Below are 16771 nucleotides of genomic sequence, written 5' to 3' on the forward strand. Positions count from 1 at the left end.
ACTTCACCGTGCCAGTAACATTATCGTCGAGCTCAGAGAAGGATTCCTTGGAGCCCGTCATGTGGTTGCTAACACTAGAGTCTAGATACCACCGCTGCTCCTGGTTGGCGCCCACACGTCCGAGGTGGACTTGGGCGCATGGTTCGTCGAGGTTGACAGTCTTTAGGGCCTTCCTAGGTCCTTCCACCATCATCACCTCTTCCTTCTCCATGGCCTCGATGTCGTGCAGTGCACAGAACATCGCCATCAAGATAGTGGCCTCATCCTCATCATCAGCTTGCGCTAGATGAGCCTTAGCCTTCTTCTCCTGCTTGTGATTTGGGCACTCACATGCCCAATGGCCCATCTTCCCATAGCATCGACAGGCGTTGGGGTTGACCTGCTTCTTCTTATCCGAAGAATCCTTGCTACAGCGCTTGCCATCGCCACCGCGGCTGGAGGAGGTTGCCTTCCTAGAGTTCCTCCAAGCAGCCCACTCCTCTTCCGTTAGCAGCAGTTTGCCGCTGTCCTTCATTGCTGTCGCCTACTCCAGGCGCTCGTCCACTACCTACAGATGGCCTATCACATTCTCAATGGTCAGGGTGGACAAGTCCAGCATCGTCTCTATGGAGAGAGCGATCTGGATGTACTTTGCCAGCATAGAGTGGAGGTACTTGGAGACCGCCTCCTCTTCTTCGATGGTGATGCCATGGCTCTTCAGCTTGCTGATGAGCATCTGCAGGTGGAGGGAGAAGTCCTCCACCTTTTCACCATCTTTGAACTTGAGGAGGGTGTACTCCTGCTTCAGAAGCTGGGCCATCGCCTTCTTTGCATAGTCAAAACTGACACGCATCGCCACAATAGCCTCCCACGCCTCCTTAGCAGAGCTCTTCATCCCCAACGGCTCCCTATACTCCATCGGTATAGTAGCGAGGATAGCCTCCAATGCTGACATGGCATCTTCCTCATTGTTGGTGCCCTTGTCAACAGCATTCTAGAGCCATCGGCTCTAAGCTTGACCTTCATGGTCACCGACCACTCTCCATAGTTGGTGCGAGTCAGCGTTAGACAACTGGTGCCGCTGACCTCCCACACCGTGCGAACAACGACCTCCAGTCATGGCTGGGCAACCACAACAGTGCCACTGCTGTCGCCCAACTCTAAACTGCCCGTCATCACTAGCGGTTAGTCTGACGACGGCGCTTGTATAGCTCTGATACCACTTGTTGGCCCATAGGATCACCAGCTCAGGTAAGTGAACCACTCACCGGTCTTACAGAGCACCTGCTAGTGTTGCCGAACACCCACTAGCCATGCCGACCATGAACAGGCGCTGTCCGTCCCCACACGCTATGGCTGGAGCTAGAGGAAGAAGGGAGAACAGAGCATGCATGCACAATACAAGACACTAGCTTTGGCCGAAGCCCTGTCTGTGCGATGGCAAATTTGAACTCTTTTTACTGAGTTGTCGTGGTAGTCTATTTATACAACTCTATCCATCTAGTCCGAGTACTGCCCACAGGCTATAACAGTAACTAGATAACATACAGGGCTGACTCTGTGCCGGCCACTGCATGGCTACAGTGCTGTAGGTGAGCCGTGCGGCGCCTGCACCTACAGCGGCTACAGTATCACAGCAGGGGGTCTTTCGACGCCGCCTTCCCTTGCTGTGTTCACACAAGGAAAATAGTAGTTTATTCTAACAGAAACCATATACACGCGTCATGGAAATGCAATAGCAGCCTCGGCACGGTACTATACACTACAATTCGTCTCTAGTTTTAGAATTAATCTGAGAACTTATCTCACAATTTTGTTCTAGCATGGCACACTGAACTACAAAAGAATTAAAATTTGCCACACCACGTTTGAACATTAGAGGCACAATTGAATCACACAATGGAAGTGCCAGAGTTGAGTACAGTCTCAGCATTTATCCTTTTGGGCGTAGCTAGTTGTCGTCCCGCAAAAATTCTTCAGAAGAGTTGTCAAGGCAGTAGTTCACCATGGCAGGCTACACCTAATTTTCTTCAAAAGCCTATAATTGCAAGCACTAAGACACTAAGAAGTAGTTGTGGTATTGATATGTATTTGAGAATCAGGTTAAGACAAAGCAGCAAGAGATGCAAGAAAGGAATGGTGTGAATACCTTCAGTTCAATAGTAATCTGTAATTTTTTTTCCTAATAACCTGTAGAATCATACCTTCAGTTCAATAGAGGAAGAAAATCCATCTATTAGCTCCCAACACTTAAAAATTGCATAATACAAAGCAAATCATCCAATTGATACCTTCACAGTTTTAGAAGAGGAAATAACATTGTGGTGCAGTGGTGGACTTGATGTTGCTGTAGGAAAGCCAGAGATAAATTATCTTTGTAACTTCTTGCCATTAGGATCGAGCCAATTCCAAATGTGTTTTGAGACAAGAGTACAATGAAACAATGACATCGTTAAGTGTATCGAGAAGTTACCAGCTGCTGAGAAGTCAAACAATAGTGGCAATGGTCGTCCACTTGGCAAGCAGACCTTGGGATCCTGCATCTCATCAAAGAGGTATATAGCCGGAGAAGTCTAGTAAGAAGTATATTTAGGAAATCAACATGAAAGGAGAGAAGGTTTAGATTTTGTTTAATATGGACAGACATCATTGATTATTAACTATCATCAGCAGTTAAAAAAAGCATGATACATATTTTTTCATTGTAGGAAAAATCATGGCTACCATGTTTGGACAACAAATTTATAGCTACTTGGAAAATGGATCTAACCACTACATTATTTCATATAAGAACTAAAACCTTAACATGTTTAGGTTGGGATTTATTTTCCTATGAGATAACCACCACTTTATTTCATATAAGGTAAAGTAACTGTGGGCCTAGCCTTGAAGAAGCTGGTACTCAATTTGTACTGATAGAAACTATGCATGAGATCTAATTACCAAATTCTAAATTCCACTCACTTGGTGAAAACACATCATGCAATAGAGTCTCTAACTTTAGAACAAGAGGCAGCACAGTTGAGGGAAACTTACTGAGTTGCATTGGAACCTACAGTTTGTATTTGTCCCTACAATATATTTATATAAATACAAATTAGGAAAAGTATTAGAAAATGTAGTTCTCAACTGCCATAGAAATTGTTTTGAGGATCTACCGCTCTAAAAAATGCGAGGGAGAGAATATCTAGGGGAGGAGCTATGGAATGAAGGAGGAGAAGAAGAGGGTGAGTCACCGTAAGATCTAGCCACCGAGCTTCACCGCCACCGCCGTCGTTGCCACCGTAGCCGGCGATGAAGAGGGCAGCCACCGCCGCACAGGCACCTAGGATTTTGTCACACCCGGTGACCACCACTGAAGCCGTCTACGGTACTACCTTTACGTATTGCGTTGTATTATGTTTCCATTATTGTACTGTCATGTGGGGCTGAGTGGCCAGAGACTGTAATGGCACATAAGTGCCCAAACCATGTGTCGTGTCCAGCAATACTCTTTTCATTCGGTAAATCCAAGTCACCAAGGTAGAGGGCTTGCCCTATTGGCGTCCTCGTCCCGTACCCTTATCATGCTCACGTCGACGGTGATTAGCCGGTGGCCAAGGGTGTGACAAGTGGTATCGGAGGCGTTCTATCCTTGGCGTGGGTGGTGGGCACTCATCGCTCCTCATCACCACTTCTACCTCAGCTCCGACAACCTTCGACTCTAGATCCGACGAACCACCACCACCACCACTACAACAGTGCTCATCCCCTCCTTGGTAACCTCCCAAAGTTGTTCGCTTAGATCGCAGTTCATAATTCCGGTGGGCAGGTGATCTCTGTCAACGCCCATAAGGTGTTCAATGTGAGGTCCTAGAGGTCCCTCCTTTGGTTGAACTAGGTCAGCGGCAGCATTGGTGTCACCAAGGTTGAGCACCAACACATCCACCTTCCACTATCACCACACCACCACCCATCCCCTCGGATTCGCGTCATCTACAGCTCAACAAACAACTGGGGGACTACACCAACAACTTTGGTTCGACAGTGAGAACATCAGTGAGCTACCCAACTCTACTCCTTTTCCTTCAGTTAGCGCATTTGGGTGAACAATGAGGGTTGCAAGACACTTGTTCTTGCGTAAATTTCATAGTTGGTTCATTCCAATTGGTGCGGTGGCGTTGGTGGAGGAGTGTCCTTGAACTTGGGTTGTAGGGTGCTTGTTCCTGTGTAAAATTCCTTGGCTCAGCCTCACTCCTAGGCAGCAGTGATAGTGACAGTCAGTACAACGGGGAGGCATAGTCCGAACCGGTTGTTTGTTCACGCAGCGTCTCAGTTTCATTCAAATCCTTCATCACGGCTCCATTAAAGCCATCCAAGCAGACTCGAATACTCCTGGACAACATGTCGAAGAACACTAAAGAGGAGAAGACTTGGTGGGATCAGGTTATGGAGCACTTTGATCTGTTGTTCACTAGAGTCAATGACATGGGAGAAGTCTAGCAACAGATGAAAACCTAGATGGACATCAGAGGCCAAGCAATGGACAATTATATAGCTGAGCAGCAATTGATAGCCCAACAAGTTAAGGCTAATGGTGCAGTGGTCGCTCAACTCACAATGAGACAGTTTGACAATGATGGGCCTTTTTCAAATGATTCCTCACTATCTGTAATTTTTTATGAGAAAGAAGATTTTGAGAATGTGTTTGCCAGAAACAAAGGCACTCACAAACTTGAATCATCCAAGACAAGGAGGCCACCTCCTAAGCATGATAAGAAGAATCCTTTGCCATCCCAAGCTATGCCCAAGATGCAATTTTCAAAGTTTGATGGTCAAAACACAAAGATCTAGAAAGATAATTGCCTGAGCTACTTTGAGCTATATCAACTGCCAGAAGGGATGTGGATTGCTATAGCCCACCTACATTTTGAAGGGAATGCTATGAAGTGGTACCAAGCATATAAACAGAACCACACTTTCAAGAATTGGGACCATTTTTGTTCAGTGGTAGAAGAAGAGTTTGGATCTGATGATTTTAGAACTGCCATGAATGCTCTGCTGGATCTTAAGCAAACTGGCACTGTTGAAGATTACACCTTGCAGTTTTAGGCTCTATAGTATGATGTTACCATCCACAACTCACACTATGATGAGATGTTTTTCACGCCACAATATATCAGAGGGCTCAAAGAGGAGATAAGGACTATTGTGGAGCCTCAAATGCCCCAGACGGTGCAACAAGCATCAACCATTGCTAGGATTCAGCAAGGGATGCTTGAGCGAAGCAAAACCAGATATAACCGAGCCAATTCTTAGGTCAGGCCTTATGGACCACCAAAGACTGAATACAAACAACCACAACAAATATCAACCCTATGGAAGGATCAACAATTACGGGACTATCACAAAGCAAATGGTCTGTGTTTCTCTTGTGGTGAAAATTTTGTGCTAGGACACCTCGAGGTCTGTTCCAAGCGACAAAAACCACAAGTCAATGCTATTGTGCTCAATGACCTAGACAGGGAATTATCTGATGAAGTCCTTAATGAGCTAGCAGTGGAGGACCAGTTGCATGAGGAGTTCTATCAACTCTCCCTCAATGCCTTATCTAGTTAGAACAGTACAAGCTGCATTAAATTGAAGGCTAGAGTCAAAGACAAAGTTCTTTTATACTAGTAGACAGTGGAAGTACTCACAACTTCATTAGTTCATAGTTTGTTGAACTAGCTAAGCTACACACAGTGCCCACTAGTACCAGGAAAGTCAAACTTGCAAATGGTGAAGGGATGCAAACAGATAGGATGGTGCCTTAACTCCAATGCTATTGTCAAGGTCAAAGTTTCACTACTAACATGGTGGTACTGGAGATGCAACCATATGATGCCATATTAGGATGTGATTGGCTCCAACCACACAGCCCCATGGAATGTGATTGGAAGAATAGAACCATCAAATTTTCTGAAGAGGGAAGGACAGTGACACTTCAAGGGTTGAACAAGACACCATTGCAACTGTCATCCATCTCTACCACAAAGGTTTACAATTCCACTAAAGGTAATGATACATGGGCCTTTGTCCTGTTAGACCATACCCTAGATTCCTTTTCCCCCACCAAACCAAAACAAACCAGTCCACATCCAGACAAAATTCAAAACCTCCTCACTGCCTACAAGGATGTATTCACTGATCCAAAACTCCTACCACCACAAAGAACCTATGATCATGCTATCGCACTCATCCGAGGCTCTATTCCCATCAATTCCAGACCATACCACTACTCTCCCTTACACAAAATAGAAATAGAGAACCAGGTACAGCAGCTCTTACAGGCAGGACTCAGCTCATAGCCACGGTCCATCTACATCTCCAGTGCTTTTTGTCAAAAAAAAGATGGGTCCTGGCGGTTCTGTGTGGATTACAAGAAATTGAATGACATCATAATCAAAAATAGATTTTCAATGCCAGTAATTGAGGAAATATTGGATGAACTCTCAGGAGCTAAAGTCTTCACAAAACTAGACATGAGGTCTGGATACCACCAAGTTAGGATGTTGCCTGAGGATGAACACAAGACTGCATTCAAGACACATCAAGGTCATTATCAATTCAAAGTCATGCCTTTTGGCTTGACCAATGCACCAGCTACCTTCCAGTGTGTCATGAATGAAATCCTCCAACCATTTTTGAGGCACTTTGTCTTGTTCTTCTTATATGACATATTGATATATAGTACTTCTCTAAAGGACCACACCCAACATTTGGAACAAGTGTTAGCTACTCTGAGAAAACATTAGTTATATCTGAAGGAATCCAAGTGCACATTTGCTAAGGATAGCTTGGAATACTTAGGCCACATCATCTCCTCTCAGGGGGGTCTCCACTGATCCAAGCAAGATACATGATATGCTTTAGTGGCCTGTGCCTACTTCCATGACTGAGTTGAGGGCCTTCCTAGGATTAACAGGCTATTATAGGAAATTTATCAAAAAATTATGGGATCATGGCTAAATCTTTGGCAGCCATCCTCCGGCTCAAACATTTTGCCTGGAATCGAACAGCACAAGCAGCTTTTGATGAACTCAAAGTGGCAATGACAAGAACTCCAGTTTTGGCCCTACCCAATTTCCAAGAACCTTTCAAAGTGGAAACAGATGCCTATCAAGATGGGATAGGAGTTGTCCTCATGGAGAAGGGACAACCTATAGCATACCTCAGTAAGGCTTTGGGAGAGAAACATAAATCTTTATCTATATATGAAAAGGAGTTCTTAGCTCTCATCATGGCTGTAGAAAGATGGAGGCACTATCTGCAGAGAGGAGAATTTTTCATTCAAACTGACCATAAGTCATTAGCTTATCTAAATGAGCGAAATCTCCACTCTGACATGCAGAGAAAGGCAATGACTAGGCTCATGGGATTACACTTCAAAATCATCTATAAGAAGGGAAAAGATAACATTGCTGTAGATGCCCTGTCTAGGGTAGCACACATGATGGCTCTTCAAGTAGTATTAGTAGTCCAACCAGCTTGGGTACAGGAAGTTCTCAACTCCTACACCACTGATTCACGAGCACAGCAACTATTGCAAAGATTGGCTATCACTAGCCCAGATAACCAAGGATACAGCTTGGATAGGGGCATCATAGGGTACCAAGGGAAGGTGTGGATAGGCAGCAATTCAGCTCTCCAGACAAAACTCATAGCAACTTGTCACTCTAGTGCACTGGGGGTCACTCAGGTACTGCTGCAACTTACTACAGACTCAAGAAACATTTTGCATGGAAAGGGATGAAAAAAAGAAGTGGAAATTTTTGTGAAACAGTGCACCATCTGTCAACATGCAAAACATTCACTTCAACACCCTATGGGTCTTCTGCAGCCTTTACCCATTCCACAAGGGGTTTGGCAGAATTTGACAATGGATTTTATAGAGGGCCTTCCAAAATCAGAAGGGTCCAGTGTCATATTGGTAATTGTGGACAGGCTGACAAAGTATGCACATTTTTTACCAGTCAAGCACCCCTATACTGCTGCTACAATTGCTTAGCTATTTATGGATCATGTGGTTAAGTTACATGGATTACCAGCCTCAATTGTCTCTGACAGGGACTCTATTTTTGTTAGCCATTTCTAGAGAGAATTATTTAAAATGTACAAGGTAAACTTGCAACTCAGCACTACTTATCATCCGCAAACTGATGGCCAATCTGAGAGAGTAAATCAGTGTCTAGAAATGTACCTAAGGTGTGATGTGCAAAACTCTCCTAAATCATGGAAACCATGGCTTTCTTTGGCAGAGTTATGGTATAACTCATCATTGCATTCTGCCCTAGGCTGCTCACCATTCAAAGCATTGTATGATTATGAACCTAACATTGGAGGAGTGTCATCTCTTCCACCCACAACAACTACATCAGTAGCTGATATTATTGAACACCGTGAGCTTCATCTGCAATCACTGAAAGAACATTTGGCAAGGGCACAAAATAGAATGAAGCTGGTGGCAGATTCCAAACGCCAGGATTATCAGTTTTTAGTTGGTGACAAAGTGCTACTGAAACTACAGCCCTATACTCAGTCAACTGTAGCTAACAGACCATACCTGAAACTGGCCTACAAGTATTTTGGTCCTTACACTATGCTAGAGAGGGTGGGATCAGTAGCTTATCGGCTGCAATTGCCAGAAGGCTCATTGACTCACTCAGTCTTCCACATCTCGCAACTAAAACCATACACTGAAGACTATACGCCAGTTTTTGACACTTTGCCTGTCCTTGCTGACTTGGATGCAGCTAATACAATGCCAAGGGAAATCATTGATCGTTGCATGGTCAAGAAAGGCAATACTGTCGTCCCTCAAGTGAAGCTAACCTGGGTGGGTCTGCCTGATACTGCAGCAACCTGGGAGGACTACTACGTCGTCAAGAACAGGTTCCCTGAAGCAGCAGCTTGGGGGCAAGCTGCAACTCAAGCGGGGGGGAGATGTCACATCCGGTGACCACCATTGAAGTCGTCTATGTTACTAGCTTTACGTATTGCATTGTATTACGTTTCCATTATTGTATTGTCATGTGGGCCCGAGTGGCTAGAGACTGTAATGGCACATAAGTGCCCAAACCATGTGTCGTGTCCAGCAATACTCTTTTCATTCGGTAAATCCAAGTCGCCAAGGCAGAGGGCTTGCCCTGCCGGTGTCCTCGCCTCGTACCCTTATCGTGCTCACGTCGACGGCGATTAGCCGGCGGCCAAGGGTGTGACAGGTTTCTTTGAGCAGAGGAGCACAAGCTCCCCAGCGGGAAGAGGCGTTGAGGAGCCCGCACGGAGGATGGAGCAAAGGGAGGGGGCCGCCGAGCCCCTGTCGGGCCGGCGCACCGCCTGCAGGGGTGCCGTCACCTGGCGCCCAGCGCTGCCTCACGCCCACCGCCGCCTCGAGAGGGAAGGGCAGAGAGAGAGGAAGGGGAGGGAGAAACGGAGGTGAGAGACAGGCGAGGGAGGGCAGGGGAGGAGGAGGAGGGCGGCCGCCATCGCCGCGCCCGGCGCCGTCGCCCGTGCTCGCGTCGGGACGGAGAGGGATAGACCGATGGGGAAGAGAGGAAGGAGCCAGAAGAATCTAGAACGAGAAACGGGAGTCGTAGTATATATTTGGTTCTCTGGATTCAGGCGAGAAGCGAGAGAAGTAGAGGAGAAACGAGAGAATCTAACCAGAAGCAGGAGAAGCGGGTGCAGGCGAGAATCCGCTTCGAACGATATGGACCGTGAAACTGAAGATCGGATAGCCGGGAGATTTTAGGGTGACGTGGACGCGGTTTCTTGGCCAGGAGCTGTCGCTCTTTGTTGTTTTTTTTAAAATGCATGCGGCAGCAAAATCTAATGAAATATTTCATCATACGCATATGAACTGCCCCGTTAGTGGACAATGCTCCCACCGCCGCCTAGCGTATAATCATTTCATCTTTAAGGCCAATCGCAACAAAAGCTTCATTTTATCGCAAGAGAAAGTTCAGTTTTCGGTGACATGAACACAATTGAGGTGAAAAGAGTTTTATCTAAATGAAACCTATGAATAGGACATTGTTTTTCTAAGTCGTAATATATCTTATAATTAAATGTTCTGAATAGGACATTGTTTCCAAGTCGTAATATATCTTATAAGTAAATGTTCTGTCCTTAAAAAAATGCAATTTTCACGTATTCAACTTTGACAAGAGCTATATAAAAAACACTAAAATATTTGAAGACATAAATGTTGATATTATTTTCCATAAATTTGGTCAAACTTAAAAATATTTTTACTTATTCTTAATCTATAAATGCATTCCTTTTAGGACAGAGAGAGGGCATCGTAACTATATATATTATATAGAACTTTTTTAAGGCTTGGTTAATTATTATTTTGAATAACAAAATAAAACTTGCAATTAGGATGGGCTAATGTCAAGATTGGAGAAGTTATTTACAAAAAAAAAATCCCAACTTGGGGCCTTCGAGTTTTGGGTGTTCTCCTGATTTTCCAACTGAGGTCCTATTTCAATCTCATAGTTTAAAGTTTAGTGGCTAAATTTTAGACTACTTTTGCTCTCGTAACTTCAAACAGAAGGTTGATCACATAAGTGAGCTAAAATGGTTTAAAATTGTATTTTCTTCAACTTTAGTCAACCATACTTTAGACCAGAGAATGTAAACAGGCCCTTAGTTTTTTCAGTTCAGTCAAAGGTTCACACAAAACACCGAAAGGGTAAGGCCTGGTGCTAGTGCTATCGGGTTGTAGCCATTGCCAGATAACAAAATCGCCTTCAGTCTGATTTGCATTATAATGCATCTTATATACTTCGAATAAATACGTGTTTAATCATGTAGTCTCAATTCTGATTCCGCCCCTATTTACAAGGCAACATGCACCATACAAAAAAAAATTCCACACGTGCCATCGCTCGATTCTACAGCCTACAAATGCGTTCGACGACAGCTGAGAACGAGATACTACTACGACGCCCTTCAACATTGTGTATCATATGCCGTATAGCACGAGAAGTTTCTTCCGCGTACGGCTAGATACCAAACCTTTTGCGATTTTCAATTCAACTTGTATTAAAAATAGAGAGAGCATCCGCTGTGCAGAAATATTGGAATTTGGATACACTTTTGCGGGAAAGAATTGATGGAGTTCGTATCCGGCCGGTAGTCCATATCAGCAGGCGAGAAACCTCCCAAAGAAACTACAAGTATATATATCTCTCGCTAACACTTAGGCCACTGGCTACGACGACGAAAACGAGCCATGGCCAGCCTCGTGAGCAAAGTGTCGAGCGCCGTGGCCGCCTGCGCGCGCCGCCTCACTCGCCGCCTCCTCCGCGCGCGAGGGCTCCAGTGGGGCGGCTGCCGCAGTGTCTGCCTCGGAAGGCAGCTCGTGCTAGCTGACGGTGGCGGCAACAACGACGCCGGCGATCGTCGCGAGGAGGATGGCCAAGGACAAGATGCCCTGTGGCGCCGGGCGATCCTGATGGGGCAGCGCTGCGAGCCACTCGACTTTCCCGGCGCCATCCACTACGACAGCTTCGGCCGGCGGGTCCAGTCGCCCCGCTGCTGCAGCAGGAGGAAGGCGGCGGGCGCGCTGTTCTGCCGCTCGTCGGACGCCGTAGACGACGCCGTCACTGCAGCCTCAGCCAAGGAAGCATACTACGCCTACCTGGCTACTGATCAACACTGATGATTTATGTTTATAGGATGATGCCATTGCCATGCATGTGTTTCCATGGCCGCGTTGCGTTTCTTGACCGGCCGATTGTTGGCGTGCATGTGTTGCTTGTGTAAATTCCTTCAACCTTTTTTTTTTCTGCAATGCTAGACATATGTCGGCAGCTGTAGAAACTTATGATGCTAATTCATTTTTTAGGAAAGAAATAAAAAAATGGAGAAGGGCGAGCTTGTGCAAGCAGTAGAGTCTTACCGCCTGTGACCGAAAGTTTCCGGGTTCGAGTCGCGGTCTCCTCGCATTGCACAGGCGAGGGTAAGGCTTGCCACTGACACCCTTCCCTAGACCCCGTACAGAGCAAGAGCTCTCTACACTGGGTACGCCCTTTTTAAATTAAAAAAAAAAATTGGCATGCCAAATCATAGGTCAAATTTATAATTGATTGCGTAACTGCTTATAAGGCTCAAAAAAGTTTGACAAGCCAAACCAGAGAATGAGTTCAAGATTTGAGAAATCAAACAGGAGAGAAGCAGTTCGTCCGGGTACGAAAGGCTATTTCTTCAGTCAAGAAGGGACGAATTAATGCATGCCTTAACATTCAGAGTTTTATTCAACAATAAAAGGACACCGTAAATGCTCCAACAGGACAATATCATGTTTTTTCAGAAATTGTTGCTCGAACGTACAAATTCGGCACTGATATCGTACCAGCTGATGGCCAAAAATTCAGAACCTGCTTCTGATGCCAGTTCTGCAATTTCTTGACTGATGCAGTCTGAACTCAGTGTTCTAGCTTTGTACAAGATCTTGTGACATTCTAATCGCATTGATGCATGCTATCAACAACACATCCTGCATTTAACCGCTTCCGTCAAGCTGCCCATGGGAGAGGAGGTGTGCCAGATATTGCTGAAACAAAAACACAGAGAAAGCATACATCAAACTTGCATATATTGGGCAGCAAGAATATATCTAGAACAGGAACATATGAAATTGGGTGTTTTCTTCTGACAAAATATGAATTTCCGAGTGGTAAGCATGTGTAGCTTGTAGTGAATGATAGACAAGCGTGTAATGTCCTTACAGCATGGTAGGCATATGGTGGTTTCCCTTGCCGGTCAAAATGCCTCGCCATGATGGAGAACTCTATTGGACCCCATTCGTCTATTTCAAAACAATTGCCTAATGCAGCCTTGTAAAGCTGCAAACCACCAAATGAAGTTGGCACAGGAAATAAACAAAATAGCAATTTTAAATCTGCTTGTCATTGACAACAACAAAAGCTCCTCCACATGTATTTATATAAAAGGAGGTATATACAGTTTCCACACCTTTGCAGTGTCAGTTAGTAGCTCAGTACCAGCAGGGTACGAGGCATAATACTGGTCAGCCCTTGAGATCCCAGCCCTTGTCCTACGAGAAGCTCAAGTGAAGAGTACTGGCAGGTGAGGACAACCGAACAAGTAATGAAGTTAATGGAACTGTAATAAAAGAGCTAAATCTGGTTCAGTGGCGACGTACGTATTGCTTGTGTAAGCATAAGTAATGAGGGCAGTGAAGCAGTAGAATCCAGCATATGACACCATACGCCGAAACTTCTGGATCTTCAAAACCTCCTTACACTGATAAAGGATATCCATCTCACTACACCTGAATGCTAGTTTTACAGGGAAAAGAACATCAGTTAGACACAAACTTGGCTCTACAAATCATTCCAAGAAATCAGAAAAAGATTATGTATTAAACCACAGCACTGAATCCCAATAACATGAAATCAAACTGAAAAAAAGCAAAACATTTGCACTGAATCCCAGAAAGCTTGGCTAGTAACAATCTGAGCATAGTTTCTTGGGAAGGTCACAGAATACTAAATAGGCATGCAAAAAAAGCAAAGGAACACATAGCCAAGATAATGGATACTTACAGGGTGTGCAAATGGTGATGACTTTACAAAGTTTCATGTTCCTACATGTTACATCGATTTTCGCTAAGCATTTTGCTACAAAACCAACAGCGGCATGCACATTCAACTGGTGATGAGCCCCAGAGAAGCTCTGTCAAACTAAATCAATCTGCAGAACCTCGTCAAGGATAGAATTCCAATTTTAAAAATTGTCTGTTCTCTTATCCTATAACCAAAAACAAAGAATTTTATCAAATAATAAACGTACTAAACTATGCATCCCACATCAAATGTAAATTGTGCTGTCTTAGCAATATGTCTGAGAGATCACGGTGGCTCTCAATCGCTATATATATTCAGTACACTCACTGAACTCGGCACAGAGTCATTTTGATTGAACACATCAGGCGGGGTGATACAGCTCTAAATCACGGAATGGGACGGAACAAACGGTAAAAGCTGCAAGCACATTTCTCTGGGGAATTTCAACAAACATCTCCCGTGCATGCCTGTGAATGTCCCTGCAGTTAGCAATTCTTCTTTCCTCTAAGAACTCTAGAACTGCAACCATGTCCCGGTGTAACGCTACCTAAGTCAACGAGCATTCCACACCGCAGAAAGATTTGATTTTAACAAACGCTTTGGCTTGTGTATCTAGCTCTCAAGTCCAAAATTCGAGCGCAGGACTGGGAAAAGAAGGAAAAGGAGGATGGGCATGGATGAAAACAGCACAGACCTCCACCACGGGACGTCGTCTCCTCACGAGGACAGGCTCGGGTTCCGAAGGTTCGGCCGCCGGCCGTCGGTTTCGCGAGCGCCGACGACACAGCAGCGGGACGAAAGCTCCCTGATGAACCAGGGAGACATCACGAGTCCACGACGCAATAAATGGAACTGGGCTGTCGGTCCAGTTAGTATGGTAAGTTCTGGTGGGCTGTGAAATGGGTTCGGTGCAAGCCTGTTTATAAATTGCTGGAGTTAAGGGTTCCTTTAGCACGGAGCCGGAGGAGCTTCAAACTGTGGCTTCACCGGCTCCGGCTCTTCCCAATTCATTTTCTGCCTCAATTTTTCAAACGGAGCCTCCAGGAGCTACGCCAAAGAGGGAAAAAGTCTAATTTTATTCCTGAACTATAAAAAACAATGTTTTTTAACACCCATCAACTTTTAAAAACGTTTATTTTTTTTCTTGAATGATTTTGATGATTTTTTAAATGCATCAACTCATAAAAGGATAAATCGGATTAAGTTGAAAGTTCAGGGAGATAAATCGAACTATAAATATTTTAAAAAATATCAATAAATCATAAAAATAATTTCTCATAAATTTATCTAAATATTTATATGAACAATAATGCAATTAAGATCCTAATAAAACTTGTTTAACTTGAAAAATTATGAAACTATTTTTTCTAAAATCATGCTCTATCTTATTGTGCTTGTTTTGAATATTTATGGACTCATTTTTTAACCTTTATGGACTTATTTTGGTGTAGAATTTCAATGCACATTTAGTCAGTTACCAAGACGGTTAATCTCAAAAAAGTTACCAAGACTGCTAAATCAGTTTTACAAGTGAATAAAATAGTCCATCTCAGCACATAGTTTCATGACACAGTTTTATAGGCTAACCAAATCATTTAATTGCGATACGGTGTTTGTCGGTGTTTTGGACCGGCGAGTCCTCAACCAACTAGTAAAAACGTGCTGCGTGCTCCTAATCCCGGATGGTGATGCAAATAGACACAAGGTTTATACTGGTTCGGGCAATGGGCACCCTACGTCCCGTCTGAGAGATCGATCTTGTATTCCTTACACTGAAATGCTCGTAGTAGGGGATTACAAGCAGGGCGAGAGAGGGAGCTAGTCCCAGGTCTCTGCGTGGAGCGGCATGGATCGCTTGAGATGTTGATCTCAGGCGGCGGGGAAGTGTGTGTGTTACAAAAAGTCAAGTGTGTGTTCGTCTACCTCGTGTGTTCGTCCGCCTCCCTGAAACGGCCCAAATCCCTCCCTTTTATAGTTGAAGGGGGGACAGGGGTGATACATGTGTTAGCTATGCGGTCGTGCGATCAGAGGCGGCATGTCCGTGCCCTGTAGCCTAGTACTGTGGTGGTATGGTTGATGGAGTGGTCCTGCCCTTGAAGTGTTGGAGCAGTGCGCCGGTCACATCCGAACTTTGTGCGACGTGGGAGCTCCAGTGATGGCTGGACGCAAGGCCTGGCGAGCGACGTGCTGGTTGCTGTGCGTTGACTGCGTGAAGAGCCGAGGCCTAGTTGGTGTCGAGGCTGAGCCGTCGTAGGGGGCTCGGTAGGCACGAATCCCAAGGTTGCCAAGACCTTGGAGTAGACTGCCGAGGTGTGGCAGGAGCAGTTGGTTCTGTACACTGATTCCGAGGCTATAGTAACCTAGACTTGACTCCGCACGCCGCGTTGTTTCTAGAGCAGGGGTTAGGTCGCACAGCGCAGTACAGGCGCCGGTCGTGGGCACAGTACCGAGCATAGTGGTTGGTAACCCCTGTCTAGTCCTAGACGGCGTGGCGTCGATGTGACCAGTGTCCAGTCGGCCATGCCGCTGTGTCGAACCGTCGTTCGGCTGATATCGCGGGAGTGGTCGAACGCACCGGTCAAATGTGACGTCTTGTCCGAGAAGCTGGTCGAGGCAGAGGTGACGGGTTTGTTTTGTCGAGCTGGCCTTGAGCGAGGCGAAGAATCGGCATCTCGTCCGAGGCTGTACGCGCGGGGCCTTGGGCGAGACGAAGAATTGGTTCCTCGGCCGAGGCCTCGAGCGAGACAGAAAACTTGTTCCTCGGCCGAGGCCCTTTGCGCGAGGCCTCGAGCGAGACGGAAAATTGGTTCCTCGGTCGAGGCCCTTCGCGCGAGGCCTCGAGCGAGACGGAAAGTAGGTGGCTTCAGACACGGCTAGGGTTTGGCCAATAGTTGTCCCTCGACTTTGACTTTGACAGGGTCTAAGCGATTTTTTCAATTGTTGCTTAGGGGACCCCTTCTCGTGGTACCCCAACAGTAGCCCCCGAGCCTCTGGGAGAGTGTAAGAGCTCTCTTTGAGGTTTTGTCGAGACTCGGCCCGCAACAGCTCCTAGCGGGATGGTGTTTCGTACTCGAGGCCTCGGTGGGTGCGCACAAGCGCACCCACCGGGTGTAGCCCCCGAAGCCCTGGAGGAGTGGATTTATTCCTCCAAGGGCTTTTTCTTGCGTTGTGAG

The 16771-nt window shown here is 45.6% G+C and overlaps 2 protein-coding genes across 3 annotated transcripts; one reads left to right on the top strand and one right to left on the bottom strand.

Moving 5' to 3' along the window:
- Positions 1 to 10934: 10934 nt before the first annotated feature.
- LOC136535174 (uncharacterized) lies at positions 10935 to 11787 on the top strand. The gene has a single exon (XM_066527478.1). The coding sequence runs from the start codon at positions 11240 to 11242 to the stop codon at positions 11666 to 11668; it is 429 nt and encodes a 142-aa protein (XP_066383575.1). The 5' UTR covers positions 10935 to 11239; the 3' UTR covers positions 11669 to 11787.
- A 383-nt stretch (positions 11788 to 12170) lies between these two features.
- Positions 12171 to 14473, bottom strand: LOC136535175 (uncharacterized). Of its 2 annotated transcripts, none has more exons than XM_066527480.1 (5): positions 14293 to 14473; positions 13175 to 13303; positions 12985 to 13066; positions 12738 to 12854; positions 12171 to 12562 (listed from the first exon to the last, which is right to left on the bottom strand). In XM_066527480.1, exons 2-5 carry the CDS (start codon positions 13291 to 13293, stop codon positions 12512 to 12514), a joined length of 369 nt encoding a protein of 122 aa, XP_066383577.1. In that variant the 5' UTR covers positions 13294 to 13303; positions 14293 to 14473; the 3' UTR covers positions 12171 to 12511. The 2 variants fall into 2 exon arrangements, with proteins under 2 accessions (XP_066383577.1, XP_066383576.1); XM_066527479.1 differs by having other exon boundaries at positions 12174 to 12562; positions 13175 to 13310.
- Between the last annotated feature and the right edge of the window lie 2298 nt (positions 14474 to 16771).

Source organism: Miscanthus floridulus, unplaced genomic scaffold (genome assembly GCF_019320115.1).
Source record: "Miscanthus floridulus cultivar M001 unplaced genomic scaffold, ASM1932011v1 os_2610_1_2, whole genome shotgun sequence".
Lineage (NCBI taxonomy): Eukaryota > Viridiplantae > Streptophyta > Magnoliopsida > Poales > Poaceae > Miscanthus > Miscanthus floridulus.

Coding starts and splice junctions, on each gene's coding strand:
- LOC136535175 (XM_066527480.1), bottom strand. CDS start 13,293: ATGGATATCCTTTATCAGTGTAAGGAGGTTTTGAAGATCCAGAAGTTT. Junction 13,067..13,174: donor TATGCTTACACAAGCAATAC/GTACGTCGCCAC, acceptor AGCTTCTCGTAG/GACAAGGGCTGGGATCTCAA. Junction 12,563..12,737: donor CACCATATGCCTACCATGCT/GTAAGGACATTA, acceptor TTTTTGTTTCAG/CAATATCTGGCACACCTCCT.
- LOC136535174 (XM_066527478.1), top strand. CDS start 11,240: ATGGCCAGCCTCGTGAGCAAAGTGTCGAGCGCCGTGGCCGCCTGCGCG.